The sequence below is a fragment of the Sorghum bicolor genome, chromosome 4 (assembly GCF_000003195.3).
Source record: "Sorghum bicolor cultivar BTx623 chromosome 4, Sorghum_bicolor_NCBIv3, whole genome shotgun sequence".
Classification (NCBI taxonomy): domain Eukaryota; kingdom Viridiplantae; phylum Streptophyta; class Magnoliopsida; order Poales; family Poaceae; genus Sorghum; species Sorghum bicolor.
Window position 1 is genome coordinate 4,498,472 of NC_012873.2, and position 15,559 is coordinate 4,514,030.

Sequence of the window (15,559 nt, forward strand, 5' to 3'; positions counted from 1 at the left end):
ATTCCCTAACTTGACATCTTAACCCAACCTTCCAGATAATAAAGAAATAGTTCTGGAACAAGCAGAAAACAAAGCGAAGTGACAATTTTCTCCAATGTCTGGTGAATTATGATACACTCAAGAGAACTTTGCATCACATTCCCATAATAAATAAAGAAATAAATGAGGGCAGGGGGATCTACCTCATGTAAGGTTGCCGTAGAAAATATTAGCAATCAGCATTGCAAGAAAATCAATGTATGTTGGCACTTAACAACAGAACACATCCTTCCCCCAGAAACAGTATGTTTGCTCATTGTCAGGATCTAACAGTAGTAATAATTGAAAAACTAGCATTAATGTTAAACACTGGATACTAGAGAGACCCACGATCTACCGTCCTGCCTTAGACATTATGCACATCAGCTTAAATACAATAACCTAGAACATTAAAAGCCATTGCCACATGCAACTATAAGAAAATCTCGCCAGGAGAACACAAAATGTCTCAAGCTGAAGGACCCGATGAAGCAGAAAATGTATCATGTTTTGATGTTCCAATTGTGTGCTGAACGTGGGCCACTCGTAATCCCCTCATAGTATTGTGATGGCAGCTTTCCTTTGTTCCATTGTTTCACAAACTTTAGGAACAGATCACGAGCAGACTCTGAAGACAAATCTGAGAAATATTTGCCTTTTTCTTCCTTCAACCAGGTAGCAAACTCATTGTTCTTTGCAAAGTAGTCATCCTTGGATATTTCTTTGAAGACCTGTTTCAGCAAATGGCAAAAATGAGAAACAGGGATAATTCAAGGCTTGGCGACGAAGAAAGGAAGACAAGAATTCAGTGAATGTCAGTCACCCCTGTCTTTTGCAACGATATACAGAACCTATTGGTCCAGTCAAATAAAGTCGAATCGCTATTTCTGTTCTTCTTTCTTAGCAATTTGGTACTTTAATTTTATTATTAAAAATATCACATCACTGCTTTTCTGGAAATTTTATGATAAAAAAAACGATATAGGTCATGCAACTAGCATTATAAGCTAGGTATGCACACCATTATAACTGATTTGTTTCCAGGGATTTGCATACTGATATTTCATTCACTTATAGGCTATAGCAGACAAGGTTGAATGGTAACAGGGAATTATGTCTTTGATTCAGCCTTGACAAGAGAACAAATTTTGGCAAGTTTTGATCTCCTATTCAGCCAACAGATGAGAAATAGATTCCAGCAAGTTCCCATTGAGGCCACAAAAATAAAGGACCACACTATGGCTATGAGAATTCAAGAAATTTGCAATGTCTTATCCTTGATCCATTGTTTCAAGATTAGAAGTAAGTGTCAAGTCCGTTTACACACTTTAACTTGCAAGGCAGGCCAACGCTCCTAAATTTGGTTCTATCTCAAGCACTACTCCATTATCAACCCATAACAAGCTCAATCTTCTGCAAAAATTTATCTAAGAAGAAAAAACGCAGCCCTAAAGAGCTAGCAAGTCTTGGCAATTCAAGAGGAGTTGAATACGCCACTGTAAACTATTTACTTGGCACTGCCCAATGAAACTGAGTATAGTGTTAGTCCTTACAGAACTTACAGCATCCTTGTCTTTTCTCTTGCTCTTCTCCTTCTCCTTAGAATGCCTATCCTTCGAATCTCTCTCTGTCATCAACACAGAAACATACATCAAAATCATAACCTAGCAAAACTTTCACATGACCTAGTGTACATGGAGCCAGCAGAAATTCACTTAACATGCTGCAGGCTGCGGATCAAAATCACTTACATCAGCAAAAGTAAGCTTATATTGTTTCCGAAAATGAGAACTGAAGCTGTAACGACTTAGCATCCTTGAAATGCTGATGAAACCAAATAACCGGAAGCTGTAACGACTAACGAATTAGGAGCCCAACCTTTGCCTTTGTCCTTGTCCCTGTCGCTGTGTTTCCCCTTCTTCCTCTTCTTGTGCCTGTCGCCGTCATCATCCCTGTCGTCACGGCTGCTCCTCCTGCTCTCCTTCTTGTCCCGCCTCCTCCGCTCCCTCCCCTCTTCCTCCCCTGAACCAAGCAAGAAAAGAAATCAACGGTCCGCAGCAAAACGAACCGATGGGCTCAACCACGAGAGGGGGTGCGAAAGGAATCCCTGGGTGGTGGCTGGGTACCTGAGGAGGGAGAAGAGCGGCGCTTCCTGGACTTGCCCTCGCCGCCGCCCATCGTCGCCGTCGGTGGCCTCGGCCTCGTCCGCCGCCCCGGGTCAGAAGAAGGGAACTAGAAGGTCGGGAGCCTCGTGTTGGGCCCAAGTGTAAACAAGGCCCATGTATTTTTGGCCCGCCAAGTCGGTGGATGGAGGAAGAATGAGGCCTTGTTCAGTTTCAAAAAAATTTTGGTCGGACACGGTAGTACTTTTGTTTTTATTTGGCAAATATTATCCGATCATAGATTAACTACGCTCAAAAGATTTATCTCGTGATTTACAGATAAACTATGCAATTAGTTTTTTATTTTTGTTTATATTTAATGCTCGCAAGATTCGATGTGGCGGGGAATCTTAATTTTTTTTATTTTTTAGGTGAACTAAACAAGGCCTGAGTATAATTCAGAAAAGCTCAAGGGTTTGTGCGCAAAGTGACCCACAGTTTCAATTCCACATCTTTTTTTTAGCAAAATTCAGACCCACAGTTTCACGTGCAAAACTTCTGTGTCCTTTTTTTAAGGAAACTTACTGGACCCTTAGAGCATCTCCAAGAGATATGTTAAATGTACTAGCTAAATCTTATAATTTAGCAATTTTGTAAAATATAAGACTTCTCAAAAAATAAGAGTTCCACAAGAGGTTGGCTATTTCTCGTGTACTAAATTAAAAAGATGCCACGTCAGCTAACTACCAGCCGATTCCCATCGGATCAAAGCTTCAGACCTGTTCCTCACGCGTGAATAGGAAGCAGGGACTCATCCTGCGGCTTGGCTTCACGTTCAGTAGGACCAGGAGAGTCCAATCCGGCGAACGGACCCGTTTCTCACACGTGTTGCCCAGGTTCCGGCTTCAATCCACCACCAGGAGACGTTCATCTTGCCGGCGACACGCTGCTGCTATCATATAAGTTTTTTGATACCTCATCATGTATGTTCATCTTTAGGTCACCTCTCAATGAGCAGATTCATCTGTAGGTGTTCGATCATCACCTCGTCCATCTGTATGTATTTGATCAAGCTAATCAAAGGTTCACAATGGAACTTGAAGATGTAGTTAATGAGCTGATGGATTCTTCATCGTCGTCGTCGTCATCGTCGGATGATGACGATGAGGTATATGCTGCAGCAGAGCATATAATACTATCAAACATTGTCAATCCAGCATGCCATCGTGGTTCTGTAGAGGGACATCGTGTTGTGAATCGTGACAGGCAGTCAGGACACTGTAGATTGTATGAAGATTATTTCTCAGATAATCCTACATATGGACCGAGCTATTTCAGGCGCAGGTTAATTTTCTCATATTTTATCGACTCATGTTTAGTGTATACATTGAGGCCTGAATAATTATTTTTATCTGATGGAATAGGTTTCGAATGCGACGTCACGTGTTTGTCCGCATAATGAATGCCATTGAGATGTATGATGACTATTTCGTGCAGAAGAGGAATGCGGCCGGAACCCTTGGACTATCTTGTTTGCAGAAGGTGGTGGCGGCTTTCCGAATGTTAGCTTATGGAGTAGCAGCTGATGCTATGGATGACTATATCCGTATTGGGGAGACTACTGCTCTAGAAAGTCTTAGAAAGTTTGTCAGAGCTATTGTTAAGGTATTTGGACATGAATACTTGAGGTTGCCCAATGAGGATGATACTGCCAGATTACTTGAGATTGGTGAGAGTAGAGGTTTTCCTGGCATGCTTGGTTCCATTGATTGTATGCACTGGACCTGGAAGAATTGTCCTTATGCATGGCAAGGTATGTATAGGGGACATAAAAAGGAGCCAACAATTATTCTTGAAGCTGTTGCTTCTAAAGATCTTTAGATTTGGCATGCTTTCTTTGGGATGCCAGGTTCGCATAATGATTTAAATGTTCTTCAAAGATCTCCTATATTTGCAAGGCTTGCTGAAGGTCAAGGGCCACAGGTAAATTATAGCATCAATGGGAATAGTTATACTATGGGTTACTATCTAGCAGATGGTATATATCCATCTTGGGCCACATTTGTGAAGACCATACCTGAGCCACAGGGTAATAAGAACAAATATTTTGCAAAAGCACAAGAAGCTTGTAGGAAGGATGTCGAACGAGCATTTGGGGTTCTACAAGCTCGTTTTGCCATTGTTCAAGCGCCGGCACGCGTGTGGGATGAGGATACAATTCAACTTGTCATGACGGCTTGTATCATTATGCACAATATGATTGTTGAAGATGAGGGAGTTGATGAAAAAGATTTCAAATATGATGATGTGGGAGAAAAGGTGACTGTATCACACGATGCTACACCTAAGTTCGATGCATTTATGCAGAATTACAAGAAGATCAAGGACAAGGAGACACACACAGCGCTTCAAGCCGACCTTATCGAGCACTTGTGGCACAACTTTCCAGATTTATATACAAATAGTACTGTTGAATAATTTCATTATCACAACATCAAGGCATTATGTATTAATTTGCAGACCTATCTTCTTTGTTTGATTTATTAGACACTGTAATAGTTTCAGGCTTGCCTTTCATTTATATTGAAAACCTGAATGTTTTGCTAGAAAGCCTGCAACACTAGTTGGTAACAGTGGAAACGCTCACTATAGCCCGACAGTCCAACCTGCACTTCTATGTATTGTTGGACAGGCTACAGTAGGTTCCAGAGAGCAAATGCAGTGTCACAAGCCCAAATATATGTGATGGTGCAAACATCAAAAGCAGCTCCTTTACAGAATAATATAGATAACAAGGTTCATGCAAGAACATTAATCAAGTCGATATGCTGTGAACTAAAATGTTTCAGAAAATTAAACATATCTCACACTATGCCCAAATCTAAAAAATTGAAAATCATGGTTCTACTAATTTCCAAGCCGTCTTGCAAGTATTTTCTTCTGTTGATCATCGTAGAACTGTTGCTGTCTGGTTGACATCCTGCTCATATCAATATTTATAATTCTTTCTTCTTCTCGATCCTGCTCAAAATCAAATTTTTCTTTGTCAAGTTTTATCCTTTCTTCCTGCAAGGTAAGGGCTTTTTGGCACATCTCTTGTTTCTTCAACTCCCTCTCCTCTTTCTTCAACTCCCTCTCTTTTTTCTTCAACTCCTTCTCAGCATCCACCTCTTTCTTCTTTGCCAATAAATAATCTAAAGCTTCAATGCTCGAACGCTGCTTTAGTTTTAGCTTTTCCTTCTTAGTCCCTATAGGCCTCTCCACTGTGGTTATTGTGGTTTCAGTCTCAGCAACATAGTCTGCTACATCAGCAGCAGGAGTTGAATCAGCAGTGGTCTTTTGCTTTTTGCTGAAAGGTTTTTGAGGTCCAGTTGGCTGGCGCCTATTCGTCCACTTAGATTGGTCTTTGAGTATTTTCCAGCAATGTATGTATTGAAAAGTTCTGTTGAATGGGTCTTCATTCTTATACATAGTTAATGCGTTTGCTTGCTGCAATGGGAAACAAAGATGACACATGAGATTCAGCAAAAACATATAGGAGATTAGGATGTGAAGGTAGGTCATCTAACCTTGTCATCAACAGATGCACCACTCTGATTTCGGCCCTCTACCTTTGAAACACAACCAGCAAATATGTTGCAGTCATGTAGTATACTAGACCACCGACTCATTAGAGAACTTTGTGTGCAATCAGATTCAAATTCCTTTTTTGAATGAAAGTAATTATGTATTCTTTTCCAATAGGTATCTTTTGATTGATTGACTCCTCTCACAGGATCTAAACTCACATTTAGCCACGATGACACCAACATCTCGTCCTCTTTAATAGTGAAATTTTTGGACCTTCTTTTATTTCCTTTGACGGCAGCAGGGACCTCATCGCGTGCTTGTATTTCATTATGAGGTGAGATATTGTCAGACACTCCACCTGGAGGGAAACCTTCTATAATCATGTCGGTCAAAGGTCTCCCTGAATCCATTTCGGCTGTAAAAACATAACACAAGGAATATATTAGATGATGAACTGAACAAGGAACAAAACATAGTACAAATTAAAGCCTAATAATTTTCTGTAGACTGAGAAGGTGTGCTTGCTCATATGTATTATAAAATGTAGCCTAATAATTTTCTGCAGATTGAGAAGATGTGTTTGCACAGATGTAATACAAATTAAGTCTTATAATATTCTGCAGTCTGAGAAGGTGCTACTATGAGAAAATTTCACACAGAGTTCTCTCAAAATTAATTTTTAGATGTACTACTGCAGCTTTGATTTTGAACACCACAAGTTCACATTGATCTGTGCTACTGCCTACGGCTGCCATTGTGCATCATTCAACCAGCAATGGTACAGCGCTAGTAGTACTAGTAGTCTGAACTTTCTTTGGATGGAAACCAAAGCTGCTTCAAGTATATAGAACTAAAAATAAGTCAAACTAGTTGGTTTATCATTCTTGTCTAAGGTTTATTATTCTTGACACTCAGACCTGTTGTTTTGAAGCATTTTGTTGTTTGCTGATGAGCTCCCTGCCAACTATAAACTATTGAGACTGTAAACACTAAACCATCGAGCATGGACCCCCTACAGTTCCTAAACGACAGTGAGAGACTGAGAGATACGTACTGAATTAGACTCACCGGAGCACACATCGAGGAATGGGTTCGACGAAGCAGTAGCAGAACTGTTCGGTGCAAGGACTTGTCGTCGCTGGCCTCCTTGCGCCGCATTCTCCAACCAAGGGAGCACCACTGAGTCCTGCTGCTCCCATCCGACGGCTGCCGGGATCGACGAAGACGAGTTGTAATCTCCCCGGCGCAGTTGGGATCTCACATTTGCCTGCTGCTCCCATCCCAACTGCTGACGATCCGCCTGATGCTGCACCCATCCGCCTGCTGCTCCTATCTGCGTGATGTTGGGATAATAGAGTGGAGCAGTTGGGATCTCCCCGGCGCTCGACGGAGCTTGTCCATGACGAAGCTGATCCAGCGGTGCAGTGGGGTAGCGATTAGGAGGAAGCGACCTGTCTATGAGGAAGCGGCTCACAGTGAAGAGGAAAAAGGTAATTCGGATCGAGTCGCGATTAGCTGCTCCGGCTGTCCAGCGGCAGCGGCGGCGGTGGCAGGAGCGGGTGAGAGGACAAGGCGATGGACGGGATGGGGAATTGCGCGGGTCCATCTGGATCCCCACGATGGGAAACTTCACAGCACGCGGGAAACTCTTCTCTGCGCGCGGGAAGGATTGTGGGCGCGCGCGGGCAAGCAGACGTGGCGAGCGATTTCGGGGATGGCGAGCGGCGCAGGTTTGCTTTCTATGCCGAGCGAAGATTCTGGGATAGCCAACTTGGTATTTTAGCAAACCATATAGCATACCTGTTGGAGCTCATTTTTTCCTAAAAAATTCCAAATATAGCATACACAACAAAGATAGCATATCTGTTGGAGGTGCTCTTAGGTCTATATATCATGCAAAAATTCCACTCCCCTATTTTAATTTAGCCTTTCTATATTCATCATTTTTGTTATGTACTTAGATATAGTGTGTCTAAATACATAGCAAAAGAAATGTATCCAGAAAAATCAAAATGTCTTATAATTTAGAGAAGGAAGTAATATTTTTAAGAACCCATGTGCCATCATTTTCTAATAGGCTTTATAATATTTTAAGTACACAAATAAAAGTGAAAGTTGCAATGTTTAGTTAATGTGGAAGGTAGAGAGAGTTTTCTTGACAAAACGAAAATACTATATATATTGGTGTACGTACCAGGAGAAATAATATATGCACGTACCAACCCCCATAAGAAAGACAAAACGAAAATACTATATATATTGGTTTAATCTGATGCTCCAACCGTACGTAACTAGCTGTACTCGATCTGATCTGATGTTCCAATGCATCAACGTAAAATTCAGCATCAAATTCTAGATTAATTGTGGTTTAATCAAGTATGATGAGGAAGAAGGGTGTCAAAACTCAAGAGCCCTCAATCCCCTCTCTCTATATAGCATGCATGAGGAAGAAGGGCGTCAATAACCTCTACTCGATCGATCTATAGCATGCATGAGGAAGTTGTGATCTCTTTTTTTTTCCGCTCTCGCCTAATCTCTCTTTACTTGAGGGTTTGAGGCTCTCTAGCCCTCTTTGTAAATAATGTTAGTTTCTCTTGCAATAAAGTTCAGCCCATCACATGCTAATTTGCGATAGATTTCTTCAAAGTTATGCGCCATTTCATACACATGCATGCATGATCAATAGCTCATCATCAGCACATATACAGACATCCGAACGATTAGGCTTATTATTAACTCCAACTCCATGATTTGGTTAAATACTAGATTAGAGCTTAATAACTATTGTTACCGCCATTGCACAGATCAACAGGAGTCTATGAACCTATCTTAATTAGATACATAACTGATGAATTATCCAGAGATTGCATGCATATATAAAACTGTTCAAATGACAAACTAACATATGCAATTATGTTATGCATGATGATGAGCTTTGAGACCTTCAAACTCTCCCATCCTCTTCCACAGTGTGACAGATTGACAGTCCTCCCAATGGATCAGATCGGAGTTAATCTGCAGCAAAGAAAAGCTTGTCAGCGATTTGTAGGATGATCGTCAAGCTAGACAGCACCAAAACTTTTTGACACGCGTAGAACAATACATGTATACAAATATATAGTTGTATACACACCTGATGAGTGAGATCAGATGTGTGCACATGTCTGGCTGGGCTAGCTTACCACAGCTGCAGGCCGTGGCCATGGAGGCCGCCGCACGCCGCCGCCGGGTCCTGCAGGTTGGGCTGCGTCGGCTGTAGCCGGAACCCGAGGTCGGCGTGCTGCAGCTGCGGCGCCGCCGACATCAGCTGCAGTGCCGTGCCGCCCGACGATGACTCCCCGCCGTAGTAGGTGGAGTGCGTGAACGCCGCCGGCGGTGGCAGCATCGCCAGCGGCGCCGTCATCTCCCCCAGCTTCACCTCGCCGGTCAATGTCGCCTGCTGGTTCTCGTTGATCTGACGAAGAATCAACAACAACACAAGTGCACATGCCGATTATGCATGCATGTCGTATTGTACAGAGAACAACGTACGACAGTCAAGCTTGAAGAACACAAGTAAACATTTTCTTGATTGCCCTACCATGCGGTACAGGAAGGTGTTCTGATCTTCCAAGATTTGTTCCTGTCAGTCATTGATCAATTGCATTCAGAACTACACGATCATGCACGCGTACGACGTCGTCTATTGGATTGTCATACCTTGCGACGCAGGTTGTCAAGCTGTTGATTCAGGAGCTGATGCTGCAAGAGTACAGGAATCAGACATGATCAGTTGCTGTTCTACTGCAGCAAAATATATAACTGCAAGAGTTGAACTAGCAGTACACCTTTCTTGCACGGACTTTGGAGACAGAGTACTCGAGCTGCTGCTCGAGGTCGCTGACGTCGTCGAGGGTGAGTGAGGAGAGGTCGTCGCCAGTGTACCTCCTGATGCCAGTCTCCAGCTTGTCCATCTCGTTCTTCATCCGTGTCATCTCCAGTAATATTTGCTGCATAAAACTTGATTGACACTTAGCATGAATGCATATATAAACGGCAGTTAAATTACTGCTTAATTAGTTTATTTGTGGTCAAGCCAGCTAGTGTTGCACCTGATCATGGTTTATCTCCTCAAAGTGGTTGTTGGTAGCATGCTGATACTGCTCAATAAGCTCCCTCAGGCTGGATTTGCCAAACATCAAAACAAACACATATCCATGTCAGAGAATTAGTAATTCATACTCTTATCATGGCTAAGCATCTGTGTCTTCTAATAACTAATAAATCTCTGTAAGGTATATACTGAGAAATTACTCGATTGAGGAATTTGATCGTTTTGCTTTGTTGTGATTTTAACGGCTAGATAGTATCAACATATGGATCTGGGATTTCAGGATTTGCATCCATAGGATACTTTAGTTCACAAGCCAAGAAATTATAGTACACATTATGATCTAATTAATACTTATATGTCAGTGGCTCGGTGCTGATATGATTGCAATAACATGTTAATAAACCACTTCACTCATGTATCACGACTCACGAGCTCGTGCTGGCCAAGAACACAAAGGTAACTAGCATATTTTTCTAGATTAATTGCTACTTAAGGACATATAAGATCATGCATATGCAGATCTTGTCAGTTGTGACATACCACCAAATTATTCTTAGTTAAAAGAAGGATAACTCTACAACTCTTAGAGTGGAAACAAGTGCACAAGTACTTCTCAAGAAATTTTAATGAAAAGGGTATACATGATGCATTAGTACTAAATAATTTTGGCAACCGGCAACACACGATTTTTCCTTCTCTTCCTCTCCTCTTCTTCCCAACTCCGGTGGGGGGAGGGGAAGGAGGAGGCCATCGTGGGCATAGAGCTCTAACGAAACCCTACCGTGCTGCGGTAGGGCGGTGGCGGCGGAGGAGGAGGAAGGAGAGGTGGAGGTTTAGGATGAGAGCCGTGAGCCGTTGGATGACCATATCAATGGTAAAAAAATTCGAGTATTTTTTGGGCCTCAAAACACTCAAGTGCTCGCTAGGCGGATTCTATAATTATACCTATACCTACTTTGGCCATGAATTCTTTGCAATTCAACAAAGAACATCAGGAGATATATATTTTGTACATCCAGAGTACTGAAGAAACAGCAATTACATCAAATTAAAGAGGCAAAGAGAACCAAAAAGAAGGGGAAATAAATCATGCATGAGATCGATTTGCACACTACAAGTGAAACAATCTGGAATTCTTGAGCCAGAAAGAACCAAGGGAAAATCTAAAAGGTCAGTAACTGATTGTTTCTGCAAAGCCCTAAAACAAGGTAGAAAAGCCTGGGAAAAAAAAGGCATCTGTTGGAGAAACAAGAAACCGATCGATCATTTCGGCAGTTCATCATCAGGATGAAGATCAAGAATCACGCATGCAAGAGCAACACTGATGAGATCTGATGGGTACTGGGGAGAAGAACAGAATAAAACAAGATCAGTCACCCGCTCATAATAACTAACCTGCAGGCAGGGCTGCAGTACTCGAACATCTTGCCGGTGCTGGAGAAGATGACGACGCCGACGCGCGCGTCGCACAGCACGGCGAGCTCGTTGGCCTTCTTGAGCAGCCCGCCCCGGCGCTTGGAGAAGGTCACCTGCCGGTTCGTCGAGTTCTCGATCCGCTTGATCTCGATCTTCCCGCGTCCCATGGCGATCTCCGGCCGGCCGGTCGATCCGAAGCAACAACGCGCCGGTCTCTCGCTATAGCCAGCTAGCTGCTTGGAGATCAGGCTGCAAGCTCGCTTTTGCTACATGATCGAGGAATTAATGACGCAAACAAACAAAGGGTTAACGCGCTAGTACTGGATGGACAACTTGAATCTTGATTGGGATTATTAGTAGCATGACGGATATGCAAAATGAAGCTAGCACTAGCAGTCACATAAAGAAAACCTAATAAAAGGGCACAATCAGAAGTAGAAAATTTATCTAATTGCATTGCGGAGGATGAAGAACTAGAAAAGGCTACCTTTTCTTGAAATAATCACAGAGGAGTAGATGGAGATGGAGGTAGCTAGAGAGAGAGAGAGAGAGGGCAAAGCTATGTGTGCATACCTTGTGAGGCGCTTGCTTGAAAGGCAAAGTCAGGAGGGGCAGAAGGAGAGACATATATAGAAGGAGAGTAAGTGGCAAAGTGCTGGAGTACTGCTGGTGTGGCCAGCCTGCCTGCCTGCCTAACCAGTGTTACTTCTCGTCGGCAGTAACACTTGATCTTTTAACTGTGAGGCCAGCGCAACATGCCATTTTTTTTCTACCAGTTATTAATATACATTTCTTGCTGCAGATTGGCTAAATATATATAGTTATTAATGCTTTTCATATCTATTTTGGAATGGATTTATCAAGTAAATAATATAAATTAAACTAGTAAGGTGGCTTGCACAAAAAGCATATAACTAGATGTTTTTTTATTGTACTATTTGGAGTAGAAAATAATTTTTAAAATAGTTTGTTATTTGTTTATTCTAAATGTATTCTCTTCATGGCGCTCACACTAAAACTCAACAAGAGTTTTGCTGAGTTAATTTGTTAGAAGGAAAAAGAGACCTAAACCAAAAAAACCATATACACACCCAAAAAAGAGGAAAGAAAACAACAAAATAAAAGAAAGGAAAAAGGCTACTGTTATCTACGGGCGCGCAAAACAGCCACCGCTTGCCAAGACTTGCTCTAAGGAATGAACTTTTCCGGAAAAACCGGTACCGCCTGAAATTTTATATTAGCATAAATCCCATATAACTATCTCCAATCAATTCATTGTCTTAAAGCTATTGTTGTCTCGCACTCTCGCCTTCCTTTTATTTTTACCACTTCAATATCCCGTGACTTCAGTTTGTGTCGAAGCCGAATAAAGATAGCCTTCAGTTTTTTCTTCTTAATATAATAATGAAATGTAGCTCTCCCGCATTTTCAGGGGAAAAAAAGTAACCTTCACATTTCTCTTGGTGAGTCTGATTCCTAACAAAACCAGTACATCCAAATCTCTCACATATATTGTTCAATGTCTTGAACCTCTTGTAAATTTAAATAGAATAATCTTGGGCCTTTTGTGACATATATCCACAGTTAACTTGTTTTTTCTTAAAGTATCATCTGATTCATGTTTGCTATGTTGTTGCCTCAAGCAATCATATAGGTCGGACACCCAGTGGTTCTTTAAACCTTCCCAACCAAACTGTGAGACCTCATGGATGCTAGTGGACTGGTAACTCATCCATGTTATCCATACAACTATTGGCAATGTTGTGACCATATTTTTTTCTTCTTGCCACCATTGACCAACTTCTCGTGGAAAGAAAAGCGGAATGGTGTTTATTAGGCTAGTTTTTTGAGCAATTTGTTAGGCTGCTTGTGAGCTTGGCATGCATGCATGTAGATTAGGAAACCGGTGGATCAATTTTATGTAAGATATCGAAAGTCAATATGCATTTTATGATTGTTAGAGTAAATAGAAATAGTACCGCATTGTGTACCCATATGAGGTGTTAGTCCTATGTACCCTATATAATCAGCCCATGAGCCCCAATGCAATATATCCAATTTTTTACCAATTATATTCCCTTCATGGTATGGAAGCCAAACAGTTCCTAAAAGCTCCACCCGCGGGCTTCCATAGTCCTATGTACCCTATATAATCAGCCCATAAGGCTCAATGCAATATATCTAATATTTTAACAATTATATTTTCCTTCAATGATTTATGATTCCATCATAATCTAGTTAGTCCATCGAAAGTGATAAATTACCCCCCTACATTAGTTCAGTCTATTTGATCCCCTAGCTTGTCGCTAAATCTTGAAAACCCCTCTCAGCTCAAAAACTAGACCCCTACATCAGTTAAAAGTGATTTTAGGGTGATTTTTAGCTACGTCAATTTTTTTGTCTAAAAAACAAATATATAATAAATACTAGTTAAGATTTTCAAATTTCAAACCACAAAAAATATATTCAAGCCACCAAAAATCTGAGAAAACAAACCTAGAGATATATTAGGACAAGTTACACCCAAATAAAATATTTAGAGCTCATGAAACTATATCTTTGGAAGTTTTTGAAAATTGGATTGAAGTCTAGGGAAATGGAAAAAAAGGAAAATCTTCAGAAAGTTCTAACCGATGTCTAAACACATTTTAAAAACTTTTCACAACAAAAAACATGATATGCAACCAGCGTGAATGCAAGATACAATAGTTTAGTTGCATATTAGGACAAGATACACCCAAATGAAATATTTAGAGATCATGAAACTATATCTTTGGAAGCTTTTGAAAATTAGATTGAAGTATAGGGAAATGGAAAAAAGAAAAATCTCCAGAAAGTTCTAAACGATGTCTAAACACATTTTGAAATCTTTTGACAATAAAAAACATGATATGCAACCAGCATGAATGCAGGATACAATAGTTTAGTTTCATATTAGGACAATATACACTTAAATGAAATATTTAGAGCTCATGAAACTATATCTTTGGAAGTTTTTGAAAATTGGATTGAAGTCTAGGGAAATGGGAAAAAAGGAAAATCTCCAGAAAGTTCTAACCGATGTCTAACAAAAAACATGATATGCAACCAGCGTGAATGCAAGATACAATAGTCTAGTTGCATTCAGGTTGGTTGCATCTCATGGTTTTTAAATTTTTTTTCAGAATGTATTTAGACATTGATTAGAATGTGTTTTGTTAGTTTTCTAAATCTTTAATACATGTTCCATATTTTCTATAGCACAATCTAATTTTTAGAAGCTTTTAAAGATAATTTCATGAGTTACAAATATTTTATTTTGGTGTATCTTGTACTAATATGTCTCTAGGATTTTTCTTGGACTGTTTTGGAGTCTTAAATATATACTTCTTGTGTTGTTTAAAAAAGTTATCGTCGAGTGTTTACACATGAATTATTTTTGGAACTTAAAAAGGACAACCAAATGTACTGAACAAAAGTAGGATTTCTGGTTTTTCGAGGGTTTTCAGACTTAGAAGACAAGTTACAGGAGGGTCAAATGGACTTCATTCTTATACAGAAAGATACTAGTGTATAGCTACTAATCTTTTCCTTGAATTACCACAGTGCCGCCTGCGATGCATGTGCCTTAACCAGGAGTAAGGGAGTTTTGAATTGTTTGAGCCACCCAGCGAGTCAAAGCGCGTAAGGAATACCAAAATGATGAGCATGACCACCAGTCCAGGGCTAGCTCCAGGCTTGTATATGTACATATGCTTCTCTCACATCTCTGCAGACTGCAGCATGTACATACTATGTCTTGAGCCTTGGCCCTTGACTCCATGATTCGTTCCTGCACAGATGCACGAGCCCCTGTGACGCATATATATATATATACACTCTTTCAGTTTCAGAACGCGAAACATATACGATGCAAGCAGGCTAGCTAATTCTTGAGAGGCTATAGCTCGATCCTATATATGCATGTATGGGATAACAGGATCCGATCGGAGCGCACCTGCACTGCAGGACAGCACTGCAAAACTAATCATGATCCTTTGCAGCAGCTTGTGCAGTGAGGGGGGCTGCTAGCTGATCGAGGTGTGTGAGCTTGCGCGCGGCAAGCACCGATCTGCATGGCCTCACAAGGCAACGCAAAGGCAGGCAGAGGCAGGCGCCAATGGAGCCGACGACGACGTCGACGTCGAGGTCGACGTCGTGTCCATGCATTATGTGGGCTGGTAACCACCCTCTGACGGCGTGGCCCCGCCCGCGTTGCCGATCTCGGCAGGGAGCCACGAGCTGAGGAGGGAGGCAGACACGGCGACGCTTCCCGTTTGTGGCAAGGTGACACCGAGAAAACCCTAGCTGCTATACCGCATTGAACTGCGCTTGCTTACTT

General features: G+C 41.3%; 3 protein-coding genes across 5 annotated transcripts; 1 reads left to right on the forward strand and 2 right to left on the reverse strand.

The window, feature by feature from the left end:
• Positions 189 to 2,291, reverse strand: LOC8077177 (TRAF3-interacting protein 1). Of its 2 annotated transcripts, none has more exons than XM_002453323.2 (4): positions 2,145 to 2,291; positions 1,897 to 2,040; positions 1,581 to 1,645; positions 189 to 749 (listed from the first exon to the last, which is right to left on the reverse strand). In XM_002453323.2, exons 1-4 carry the CDS (start codon positions 2,194 to 2,196, stop codon positions 522 to 524), a joined length of 489 nt encoding a protein of 162 aa, XP_002453368.1. In that variant the 5' UTR covers positions 2,197 to 2,291; the 3' UTR covers positions 189 to 521. The 2 variants fall into 2 exon arrangements, with proteins under 2 accessions (XP_002453368.1, XP_021316057.1); XM_021460382.1 differs by having other exon boundaries at positions 1,572 to 1,645.
• LOC110434616 lies at positions 3,211 to 4,598 on the forward strand. The gene is made up of 3 exons (XM_021458999.1): positions 3,211 to 3,464; positions 3,545 to 3,933; positions 4,030 to 4,598. The coding sequence occupies exons 1-3, from the start codon at positions 3,211 to 3,213 to the stop codon at positions 4,596 to 4,598; spliced, it is 1,212 nt and encodes a 403-aa protein (XP_021314674.1).
• On the reverse strand, positions 8,394 to 11,781 carry LOC8076119 (MADS-box protein ZMM17). Of its 2 annotated transcripts, XM_021460429.1 has the most exons (8): positions 11,773 to 11,781; positions 11,179 to 11,465; positions 9,782 to 9,851; positions 9,518 to 9,679; positions 9,390 to 9,431; positions 9,271 to 9,312; positions 8,824 to 9,144; positions 8,394 to 8,705 (listed from the first exon to the last, which is right to left on the reverse strand). In XM_021460429.1, the coding sequence occupies exons 2-7, from the start codon at positions 11,364 to 11,366 to the stop codon at positions 8,869 to 8,871; spliced, it is 780 nt and encodes a 259-aa protein (XP_021316104.1). In that variant the 5' UTR covers positions 11,367 to 11,465; positions 11,773 to 11,781; the 3' UTR covers positions 8,394 to 8,705; positions 8,824 to 8,868. The 2 variants fall into 2 exon arrangements, with proteins under 2 accessions (XP_021316104.1, XP_002453370.1); XM_002453325.2 differs by lacking the exon at positions 11,773 to 11,781 and having other exon boundaries at positions 8,873 to 9,144; positions 11,179 to 11,681.